Source organism: Hemibagrus wyckioides, linkage group LG17, assembly GCF_019097595.1.
Source record: "Hemibagrus wyckioides isolate EC202008001 linkage group LG17, SWU_Hwy_1.0, whole genome shotgun sequence".
Lineage (NCBI taxonomy): Eukaryota > Metazoa > Chordata > Actinopteri > Siluriformes > Bagridae > Hemibagrus > Hemibagrus wyckioides.
The window spans coordinates 12,475,484-12,488,168 of NC_080726.1; the positions used below are offsets into that span (position 1 = coordinate 12,475,484).

Consider the following 12,685-nt stretch of genomic DNA (forward strand, 5'->3'; position numbering starts at 1 on the left):
ACAAAAATATATACATGACCGAGGCAACCAACACAAAAATAGGGCATGGATCAAACTCGATGTCAAGACAGGCAAGGATCAAACCGGATTAGCAAAAGCAACAAAACCATGACACAGAACACCCAACACAACCACCAGATTCTGATGAGCAAAGAAGCTGCCGGTGCTGGCTCCATCCCGGCTTTATAGGGTCGCCATTTCTGATTGGAGGTGGAGTAGCTGGATCATCTGAAAAGCCCGGGCTGGAGTACAGAGTGGACCATCTGAAGAAGCAAGCACAAAACACAGGACAGGACACACAACACAACCTGTGCCTCCCGGGTTGTAACACCCCCACACACAAAAGTGAACCTACTACATTGGTTCACAACCAGCAGGACAACAGCAAAAAAAAAACATTAACAGCGAGACAGAGTATCAGCAACTATATTTAGAGTACCTTTACGGTGGGTGATAAGCAAATTAAACCCTTGGACAATTAGAGACCAGCGCATCAGCCTCTGATTGGTGTTACGCATTGGTGTAGGAATACTAAGGGGTTGTGGTCCGTAGACACATGAAGGACTGTCACCAAGGTACACTTCAAAATGCTGTAAGGCCATTATTAATGCAAGGGTCTCTTTTTCGATAGTGCTGTAGTTAAGCTGGTGCTTCAGGAATTTCTTCAAAAAGTAGCACACAGGGTGGTCCACACCATGGTCATCCTCCTGAATGAGCACAGCACCAGCACAGACACCACTGGCATCTACTTCTAGCTTGAATGGCTTGGACATATCAGGTGCAGAGAGAACTGTAGAGTTGGTTAGTAGGAGTTTCACAGAGTCGAAGGCAGACTGACACACGGGAGACCACTTAAACAAGACACTCTAGCGTAATAAGTTGGTGAGGGGTGAAACAACGTCAGAGAAGTTTTCGCAAAAACAGTGACAGTACCCAGCCATACCCAGAAAACGTCACAGATCTCATCTTGTATAAGGAACAGGAAATGCACAAATAGCTTGGACTTTAGCATCCAAAGGTTTCACCATACCCTGCACGACCATTTTCCCAAGATAAGAAACCACACCTTTACCAAATTCACATTTTTCCAAATTCAATACCAAGGAAGCCTCAGAGAGTCATCTAAACACAATGTCCCATGTATCAGTGTAGACCACCACATCATCAAGGTAAACAGCACAATTCGGGACCTCCCCCAATACACAATTTATGAGTCTTTGAAAGGTGGAGGGGGCATTCCGAAAACCTCAGATGCCCCTGGAGTGAGGGGTACCTGCCAATAACCTTTTAACAGGTCGAGCTTGCTAGTGTATCTGGCTGTGCCAACACAATCAACACAATCCTCCATTCTAGGAAGCGGGAAAGAGTCAGGTTTAGTGATAGCATTCACTTTTCGATAATCAGTACAAAAGCAATATGAGCCATCAGCCTTAGGCAGTAGAATACATGGTGAACACCAAGGGCTCACACTATGGACAGCTAACCCATGTTCAAGTAAGTAATCTGTTTCTTGCTTCATAATTTCTTGCTTAGCTGGGGTGGTTCTATATGGGTGCTGCCTAATAGGAGCCTGATCACCTACATCAATGTCATGCTCTATTGACGTTGTGCGAGATGGAATGTCAGCAAACTGACCAGGGAATCTTGCAATCAGGGCTTTGATATCCTCCTGGAAAGATATAGACAACCCTGCTAATTTCTTGGGCAAATGCTGCAACACCTCAGAGTTAGGTAGGCGAACAGAAGAAACACAATACCTACCAAGATACAGACCATCTGTATTCTGAAGGGGTGATATTATCGTCTGCATGAAGGGCTAGTACCGGACCCACAGGAGAAACAGAGTCTGACCCAGGTGATGAGATGCGGGCATGGTATTTCTTTATCAGATTTATGTGGCAGATACGAGTTTTACGTTTGCGGTCAGGTGTACTGATAACAGAGTTTCTCTCTAACTTCATATGGGCCCAAAAATCTCGTCTGAAGAGAAGAACCCAGCACTGGCAATAAAGCCAAAACTTGATCTCCAACACTAAATGAACAGGGAACTGCCTTAAAGTCAAACCTCTCCATCATGTCAGCCTGAGAGGAGCTTAAAGCTCTTCGAGCAGTGTCCCTCGCTACCCTCAAACACTCACGAAGGGTATGAACATAGCTTAAAATGGACCTCTCTTGATGGCCCAATGCTGGTGACAACCACTGTTCCTGCAGGACCTTTAATGGTCCTCGTACAGCATGACCGAACACAAGCTCGGAGGGACTGAATCCAAGAGACTCCTGCACAGCATCGCGGACGGCAAACAGCAGGGGAACACCCTCATCCCAGTCCTTCCCGGTTTCCATACAATATGAACGCAACATGTTCTTAAATGTCTGATGGAAACGTTCAAGGGCCCCTTGTGACTCAGGGTGATAGGCACGCGAGACCTGATGACTAATCTGCAACTCTCCAACTACCTGAGTAAACAGGCGTGGCATGAAATTTGAGCCACTATCTGTCTGTATACATTTAGGCATACCAAAGGTAGTGCAGAATTTTATGAGTGCTTTGATGACAGTCTTAGATTTAAGAGTATGCATTGGAATAGCCTCTGGGAAACGAGTAGCAGCACACATGAGTGTCAGCAAATAACAATTGCCAGAACGGGTCTTTGGTAGGGGACCAACACAATCCACTATTATACGCTCAAAGGGCTCAGTCTGAATAGAAATAGGCTGTAGTGGTGCGGGTGGGATGACCTGATTAGGTTTACCTACTACCTGACATGTGTGACAGGTTCGGCAATAATGTGCTACATCACCCTTCATGCCTGGCCAAACAAAATACTTCAATGCCTGCAAGTAAGTTTTTCAAACCCCTGCATGTCCAGAGCCAAGTTTAAAACCTTGTTTCTAAGGGAACAGGGAACTACCACCTGGAACACATCCAGTTGACCATCTGTAAGACTGGGAGGGGACCATTTCCTCATTAAAACCTGATTCTCAATACAATAAGCAAAAGGATAATTCATCACTGCAGACTTCTCCACAACAGATTCGAAACAGTGAGCCAAAGAGGGGTCTGCCCTTTCACGTGATGTTGGCACTTCAACATCTGATACATTAACAACACTGCTGTTATCTTGAGGTGATACATCTGCAGAAGGTTTAGAGACATTGTCTATCAAATCCTCATCATGACATAAGAAAGAATCAGACAAATCTACCACATCACCCAACATTGTCTGCTGGGTACGTGTTAACACACAAGCAGGGAACACAGAGGGATACTGGCCAGCAACATCGGGACTGCTATTCACAGGCTCTGACACCACTTCAGGTAAGGAATACATTTTGCTGCCAGCTATATCATTACCCAGAATGAGGGAAATACCGCTTAACAGAAGAGCTGAATGAACAGCAACCTTGACCAGACCTGAGAAACAGATTTCCAAATACACATTGTGTAGGGGCACACGAATTACAGTCAGTTCAATGCCTTGAATCAATACATCACTGCCTGCATACGACGCTTCTGAAAAGGATAATACACCCTCTAATATGAAAGACTGAGCAGAACCAGTGTCTCTCAATATCTTAACGGGATGCTTCACATCACCAACACCTAATGACACCTGACTGGAACAAACAAATGATTCAAATATAGGCTCAACAGTAGGACTGGGTGCAGAAACTGAAAATACATCTGCGGCGTTAACCTTCTTGATTGAAGCTTGCTGCGTTGTACTTTTACGTTTTAACATGGGGCATGTAGCAATTAAATGTCCTTGTTCATGACAATAAAAACATTTACAAATGTCTGAAAGTGAACCGGTGGATGTGCGAGACTGTGGAGGTTTACTCTTTAATGAGCGCAATGACGCATCCTTATGAGGGAAAGGGGCAGAAAACACAGTTTTATGAATCAGTACAAACTCCTCGGCCAGAACAGCGACTTTAGACAGTACGTCAATCTTCTGCTCATTCAAATACACTACTAGCTGGTCAGGAAGACAGGACTTGAATTCTTCCAGCAAAATCAGCTCTTTAAGCTGTTCAAAGGTGCACACACCACTCACTGAACACCATTTCTCAAACAGGGTGGATTTCTCGTGAGCGAACTCAACATAGGTTTGGCGGTCTACTTTACCAGAGTTTCTAAAACTCTGCCTGTAAGCTTCAGGCACGTGCTCATATGCGCGAAGAACAGTAGCCTTAACAACTTCATATTCCAGACTCTGAATCTGAGCAGGCTTCTTGTGCTTTGCCTGACAATTTACACTGCAATAACAGTGTCCACAAACTTCTAGGCCAGTTTAACATTGTGGCTATTCGCTCAAACACAGAAAAATAAGCATCAACTTCGTCTTCTCTAAATACAGGCACTAAACCAACATGTCGGCTAACATGTTGCAGGATGGCTTAACGGTGAGGTCGGGAGTGGAGCAAGCGGTGACGCTGGCATGCTGGAGACATCAGCCCCGGCAGGAGTAGGGGATGCTGCTGCTGAAAGGCAGAATTTCCGTGGAAGAGGCACTGGCTTCCGATGTGGAACAGCCATGTCAAGCTTTCTCCCTTCTGCTTCCAACTCCTTCTCCCGAACGCGCAGCAACTGCGTCTGATATTCCTGCCGCTTTATTTCCAACTCCAACTCTTTCAGAGCCATCTGCATTCCAGGATCTACTGAGCCGATCCGAGGCCGCTCAAAGTAGGCTTCGTCACCCAACCAACCTCCAGGCTCTGTATCGGCACCTGCAGCGCCAGAAGCCTGAGGTGGCCGAGTAGTGACACCTGGAAGCACCTCTCATTCAGGTAAGATCTGCTGCTCCACTAGTGCCTAGTACAGTGCGGTTTTAACCTCCTTCTTGCTAGCGGCCCGCGGAACCGAAATATGAAAGAAGTCGGCTATCAGTAGCAAACGGTCTTTCCGACACTTATCAAATTCCTCTAAAGTCGGACACAACGTAAATGTAACCAAATTAAATGCCACCATACTCTGAATACCGACCTAGCTGCAGTATTAATCAAGCAAAGAAGAAAAAAAAAACAGCACTCAACCTGCTGGATACTGGAAGAACAGAAAAAAAAAAAAACTGGAAGCACCAAAAAAGAGATAAACCTTCCCCCTATTCCGATCCCAGACGAGCCCCCAATTCTGTTATGACCCAGTCTAGGGTCGGGACACACAGAATGAGAAAAGGCACTGGGTTTTTAACATATTCATGTATGGGTTGGAACAGACATAGGGAGAGTAATGACACACACACAGCGGTGAAATAAAGTGGATATATTATAAATGTAGTGATATACACCATACAGTGAACCAGAGAGGACTTCAGGGTGGACCAAGGCCAAATTAACAAACAGAAACCCTCAGGATAGAAACTAGCTAACCTACACAAAAAAACAAACAAAAAGATTTTGAAGTTTACCTTCCCTAAACTCCCTACAAAGAAAACAGACAAAATACCCACTCCCCAACAGAAATGGCAGTCACACCCCTACTATCGGTTAGATATACAAAGTAGCATTATTTACAAAAATATATACACGACCGAGGCAACCAACACAAAAATAGGGCATGGATCAAACTCGATGTCAAGACAGGCAAGGATCAAACCGGATTAGCAAAAGCAACAACAAAACCATGACACAGAACACCCAACACAACCACCAGATTCTAATGAGCAAAGAAGCTGCCAGTGCTAGCCTCCATCCCGGCTTTATAGGGTCGCCATTTCTGATTGGAGGTGGAGTAGCTGGATCATCTGGAAAGCCCGGGCTGGAGTACGGAGTGGACCATCTGAAGAAGCAAGCACAAAACACAGGACAGGACACACAACACAACCTGTGCCTCCCGGGTTGTAACACTGTGGAGTCATTACTGTATTAAAGGCCGATTTGAAGTCCACAAACATTACTCTGGAGTGTCCAGACAATTGAGGACATAACGTATACTCGGATCAACTGAATCCCTTACTGAACAGTTTGCTCTATAAGCTAACAATGTCAGGTCAAGAAGGGGTCAGTGACAGACTTGAGTTGAGAGAAAACTAGCCTTTCAAATAATTCCATGATAACTAATGTTAATGCCACAGGACTATAGTAACTTTGGCAGGTTTTATTGTTTTTCTTCAGAACAAGAACAATAATACATGTCTTGAAGCATTTTTTTACTTTGCATGGGGTTGATAATCTCAGTGAAAACAAAAGCATGAATCAAGGCTCTTCTCTATTCTGGCACCTAGGTGGTGGAATGAAGTCTCCCTAGATGTCTAAACAGAAAGTCCTGGCTTTATGATGATTACAGACCTACTTCATAATGGAGTACTTAAATTAGCATATTATTTAAGAAAAAATCACATCTATGTGTTGTTCATAATACATTATCTCCCTTTGATTGATAGTGCTCTTAGTCTTTGATTTGATGATAGAGACTTCTGTAAGCACTCTGGATAAAGCTGCCTGCCAGATGACATAAATGGATGTCTGGTGTTTTTAATGCTCATAGTGCTTATAAGTGGTTTTCAGGTTTTCAGCATTTCAGTATTGCTGAGTATGAACCATACACTCATATATGGCCTGAAAAACATTGTATTGTTGCACCCCTCATCCAGACAGTGTGAAAATATTCAAAAGGGCTACAGCTAAAATGTATTTGGCAGTAGCTTAAGTTGGGTAGAAAACAAAGGCAAACAAAATGGGTTTTTAATTGTGTTATAAAATGGGTAACGTAAGAGAGGCACAAGCACAGAGGTGAAAAGGGAGAGTGTACCACAGTTTTGGGGCCAACCACACTAAAATCTGTACCTGCAATGGTGTGGAGTCTAGAGGAAGGGACAAACAGCAAATGTGGATCACAAAACTGGAGCATGCATGTAAGCAAGTATGAAACAGCGAGTGGCAACCAAACCCTGCAAGCTTAAAGAGCAGAAAAGTTTGTGTGGCATTGTGATTGGGTGTTTATTGGGTGTTACATTAAAAGTGTATTTATGAATGCGTTTTTCATTGCCACTTCATGAATCCCATACACTAATGAATGTTACCTGCAATGGAATGGGTAATTGCATTGATGTTTGACACAAGGTCATTGTTTCATTTGTAAAATAAGCAAAACTCTGCTCATTGTTTCTACATTTCACATACTTTCACTGCTTTGATAATGTTTATATCATAAACCAAATTACACAGTGAAAAGCACTGCAACATGTGGATTACATTCACTTCTGTGTGTTATGTGACATGACCAGTGGATGGCAGGGACATACCTCTTCATGATGGGGTGTTTTGGTTCCTTAAGGGTTGGAACACAGGGTTGGCTACACTGTGGAATATATGGAGACTTCACAAAATGTGACTTTGTTGGTGGCAGTCAGAGATAGAGGGGCCATGCTGTGTAGTAAACTTTGGAAGTGGGGATGTGGTTAAGTGCTAGTTTGTGAAATGCAAGCAGAGCCAGAGAAGTAGAAAGGATTCCACATCTGCAGGGCATTAGGTTAATGAATGACACAAGCTAATGATATGGTTTCTGAATTTTCATTTTGGTGTAAGACTTGCACTTCCCCAAAACATTATATGCCTATAACAAACCACAGCTCATGTGTGCCTCTGCATAGTTCCTACATCATCATCAAGAATGAAAATGATACCACAGTGTTAGGTCATGGCATGTGTAAATATTTGAATGTATTATGATTTAATTTCAAAATTCCAATAACCACAATACTTTTTCTATTTTTTTTTGTACTGTAGGTATATCAGGGTTATTAGATGTTTCTCCTAAATATGAGACAAGTGTAAGCTTTAGATTTATTAAGACACAAAATAACATTTTATATACACTGAATATGTGGACATTTAAGTGTAATGAGAAGACATTCAGATCAGAATTCATATCTTTTGTTTACATCACGCTGTGCATACACAGATCACTTCTAGCTCTACTCCCTTGCCCAAATATTTCTCAGTTTAAATCATAACAGGCCCTTGCACAGCTTGCACATTTTGGGTGATGAGATATTGGCTGACCTCCATAGTATATCATTCAGATAAATGCTTGTGCTTTTAATTTACTGCTAGATAATAGATATGCATAATATAAAAATGCAAACTTTTGAGGAAGGGAAATCATCTGAGAAAACAAACTGCACAATTAAGAATGTCATGCATAATATACTGCTGTACTTGTCTCCTAGATATTTAACAGTTATTATAGTAACAATGGCTTAAATGTATATGTTTAATATATACAATTATTTACTTCTGGTAACATCACTTTAATAACTGTCATTTACATACTCCATAGAAGTGCCCCAGTCACTGAAATATTTTCAAAGTCATGCTGTACCTGCGTTCCAACCATAGTTATTCATCCATTTCATAAATTCATGTATTTTAATAATTTTAGAAACTGTTGCCTTATTTCTTTTGTTCTCAGTCCATAAATTATTGGGTTAAAACAGCTTGGAAAAAGTAAATACATTGTGCTCAGAAATACACGGCTGCTTGGAGAGAAATCATTTCTTACTCTATATAACATAAATGAAATTAGGCCAAAAAAAAGTGTAAAAATGATAACAATTATATGAGTAATACATGTATTAAGAGCCTTAAAGTGGGCCTTACCAGAATTTAGAACAGTGATGAATATTATTATATAAGACACAGCAATGAAAACAAAATCTAAGGCAGGTATGAGGTAAGCTGTCAAAAGTCCTACCAAGTTATTAATAGAAATATCTCCACATGCCAACTGTACCAATGCCATATGTTCACAAAAACAATGGTCTATCACATTATTTCCACAGTAAAATAGTCTTCCTGCCAGACAAACTATTGTGGTAATTAAGATTCCATTTCTGATTAACGGAATGCCAATGAACTTTAAAAAGTTACATATTTTCATATACTTGTAATAAAAAAGAGGTCTGCAAATAGCAAAGTAACGATCCAGCGCCATTGCCAACAATAAAGTAGACTGTAATGTCCCTGAATAATGAATGCAAAACATTTGTATCAGACAACCAACCAAAGAAATTCCATTCCATTCAAATAAAAAGCTAAACAACATATGTGGTACAAATAGCATTGGTGAACACAAGTCTACAACTGCCATAAGACCAATTAGTACAAACATAGGAGAGTGCAAAGCCCTCTGTGTTATTATTAGATACACAAGAATAGAGTTTCCACAAACTGACAGCAAAAACATAAAGAAATATGGAATGAATAGCACAGGTCTCCATTCTTCCAAATCAGGAAAACAATTCAGTTTGAAATTTTTTAAAGAAACGTTTTGTACAAAGAGATCCTGCATTCTGTTCCACTTTCAAATTCATACAAAATACTACTCTGCAGTTGTTTGGATATTTTTAGGTTTTAGCACAAAATTTAATTATGGTATCATTTTCATGTACAGTTACAGTATTGTAGCTAAAATTAGATTTAAACATTGTACATAGATATTATGTCTAATAGAGTACAAAACCAAGAATAACCCACAAAATCACTTCTAGTATAATCATTATGAATCCATTCATTATTCTTAAAGTTGGCAGTGTTGGCAATAAGAGCTTTTCAGGCCTCTCTGGCTCTAAATATAACCTGTTATTTTCCCATGAGTCATTATGATTTGCCAAAGACTTCTGATGATTTCCATTTTTCAAGCTATGATTTCACCAATTCTTAATAAGTATAAATATGTAACTACTTAATCAGTAATTAATAAGTAATTATTTGTGTGGATTATATTTATTAGGGAAACTGCATAATCCTCTACTAATCCTATAACCCATGGCAAAAACATGGTCAAAAGTTACATTAAATTGTTATTGTTTCATATTATATAATTAATTTTTATATGATATAAAATTATAATATCTGACTCAATTTTTATAAATTTTCCCTCTTGGCATTCACTTACTAATTACATACACAGCTTTATATTAATCACTCTATCTATAATACAATGCTGTTCATTAAATGCAAGTCTGAAACATCCTTTCTCCATGTATATGTGAAAAAAATAAGCTTTGCAGTTGTGTACACTTATTTTCTATACTAATTGTATAGTTTCTAAGTTCATGCACATTTCTTCTGTCTGCAAGACAGAGAAAGCATTGGTAAAGATAACAAAATCATTGGTATAGAGTTTATTATGTTACTGCCAACACTGTGCAGTTTTAGCTGAGCACACCTTTACTTTGCATTTTTTTGCTGATATTAGAGTATTATTTCTCCACTTTAAACAGGGCTGTGAGCATTTATACTAGCATTATATTCAGTGCTTGTGCTTGCTGTAGCTCCCTGCCACTCTAGTTGCCTATAGTTTCACAGCTGGTTGGCTTTACCATTACTGAATAATGTGAGATGAAGCTAGTCTTTGCAGTGCTTAACCTTCCAACTGGGGAAACTGGCTTAAGCTGCTGCTTGAAGTGAACAGTAATTCATCATTCTCATGTGACACTAATCAAATGCACTTTACTCACATCCTCACTGATCAGGAATTTGGGATCACCAAACTGTCACATCTGACATGGTGAATCAATTATTTAACTGTTTATCAGAAATTACTGATTTAAATTATTTATAATACTACTACTAATAATAATTATTATTAGTAGTAGTAGTAGTAATAGTAGTATTGAGTCAGGAAATATTTATTGAGTCATGGAAAGACCCATGGGCCACAGACAGTTAGGGTAAGGAGGGGATGAAGAACACCCACTGTTTATTGTAGGAGCCTTATTGCAGGCAAACACCTGCCATGTGATGGCTTAGGATTCTTCTACATACTCGGCCACCAGGACCACCTCCAGAGAAATTCAAGGCCACTTCTGGGTGTTAAGAAAATGGGGAGGCATGCCCCACCTCAAAGCGTAGTGGGAACATATAACTTGCCTGGGGTGCAGCCTTCCAGATCAAGCACTTGCCTTAAGCTAAGGCTCTGATTCTGGATCAAAGTACAACTGAGCTGAAGTTTCAGACAAACCTCCGGAAAAAGTTGGCAAACCACAAGAAGCCCTGGAAAAGTCTGAGGGAGGTGGAGCAAACTGATCTTACCTGGGTCCATGATCAGCAGCTCCTTGGAGAGGATAAAACACAAAGGCACCATGTAAACAGGGAACTCAGAATTCTCTAGGTTGATGTACAGGCAATTCTACAAGAATAATTTTGCCTAACTTAGCCTATGTGGTCTTCCCTAAACTGGCTGTAAATCAAAATGCCATTCAGGTGCACATAGGCATAGTTGTTCAAGGCCTTCCTCAGGACCTCATTAATAAAACACTGGAAGAACGTTCATCAGCCAAAAGGAAATTACAGAATACTCTTAGTGCCTCAAAGGCTTAACAAATACCTTCTTCCACTCTTCCAAACACCAGATGCAAAGCAGACAGGATGCTTATTCCTAGCTTTAAAAGGTCTGGTGTATTATAAAATGTCTGATGCACTTGGAAGAACAACTCCTGCAATAATCCTTCTAAATAAAGATCTCTCCCACATCTTGCTCATTTAACACGTAGCACAACTCACTTTGTTGCCTTTTCCCAAGACAGGGAAGACAGTATGCTGATTTCCAAACAACTGAAAAACTGGGTGACTAAGGACATCAAGGCATCACTGAACAGAAAGAAGGATTCCTTTAGGAACAGTGATAAGGATGAGATGAAATGAACACAGGCTGAACTGAGGGGTAAATAAAAGGAAAGAAATGTTGTGGGGGAAGCTGGAGAGTAGACCTGAGGCCAGTGATTTAAATCTGTTTTTAACAGATTTGATAATGTGATTTCTGCCCAACCTCACCCTAGCTCCTCCTGTTACTCACCCCCATCCCACTACAACCCACCTCTTCCTCCATGCAACACTCCCCCTCTCCCCCCCTCCATTACACCACCATATACCTCAAATCCCCCACCCTCCCTCCACCAGCACATCACCTAGTAGATCATCTCTGCTCAATGACTCCTGTCCTTCCACTGCAGACCTCCCCTCCTCCTCTATCTGGGCCATCTCCCAGATACACTGTGTCTCCAATTAACATCATGTAATATCCCAACACGAACGCGAACCCTCTCCGGAATACTAATTGCTCATGTGACTCACTGACTGGTTTCCCACGGACATAAATACCCCACGCACGCATTGTTTTACGCGAAGTATCGTCCTCACGTGACCTACTGAGCGTTTCTGTGTTTGAGAGTTATTTCAACCAGGTCACCAAGTATCACGCTGCCCTGAGAAACCAACCACATCTCAGGTGGGAGAGATTAAAAACTCTGCTAAGGTGTCTTTATCATCCATACTGCACTATGCTGATCAGATGTTTCCTGTCTCAGCGCTACTAGACTCTGGCGCGGCCGTCAACATCATCGATAGCGGCCTCGTAGAGAAGTTACACCTTCCCACTACACCATGCATCCCTCCTCTATGAGAGACGGCCATCAACAACCAACCTATTGGGGAGGGATTCCTTTACCGTCAGACTCAACCCCTTGACCTCCAAATCGGGCTCTTTCACCATGAGAGGACCACGTTCTTCGTCATTTCCTCACCTGCTAACCCCATCGTTTTGGGCCTACCCTGGCTTCAACAGCATGAGCCTCGCATTTCCTGGAGAGACGGGGAACTGACACACTGGTCTCTTCACTGCCAGAGCCATTGTTTCTCTCCCACCTCACCACGTCCATGCTTCACTACAACAATAAAA

General features: G+C 41.3%; 1 protein-coding gene across 1 annotated transcript; it reads right to left on the reverse strand.

Moving 5' to 3' along the window:
- Positions 1–8,263: 8,263 nt before the first annotated feature.
- On the reverse strand, positions 8,264–9,295 carry LOC131368219 (olfactory receptor 52K1-like). Its single transcript, XM_058414207.1, has one exon. The coding sequence runs from the start codon at positions 9,293–9,295 to the stop codon at positions 8,357–8,359; it is 939 nt and encodes a 312-aa protein (XP_058270190.1). The 3' UTR covers positions 8,264–8,356.
- Between the last annotated feature and the right edge of the window lie 3,390 nt (positions 9,296–12,685).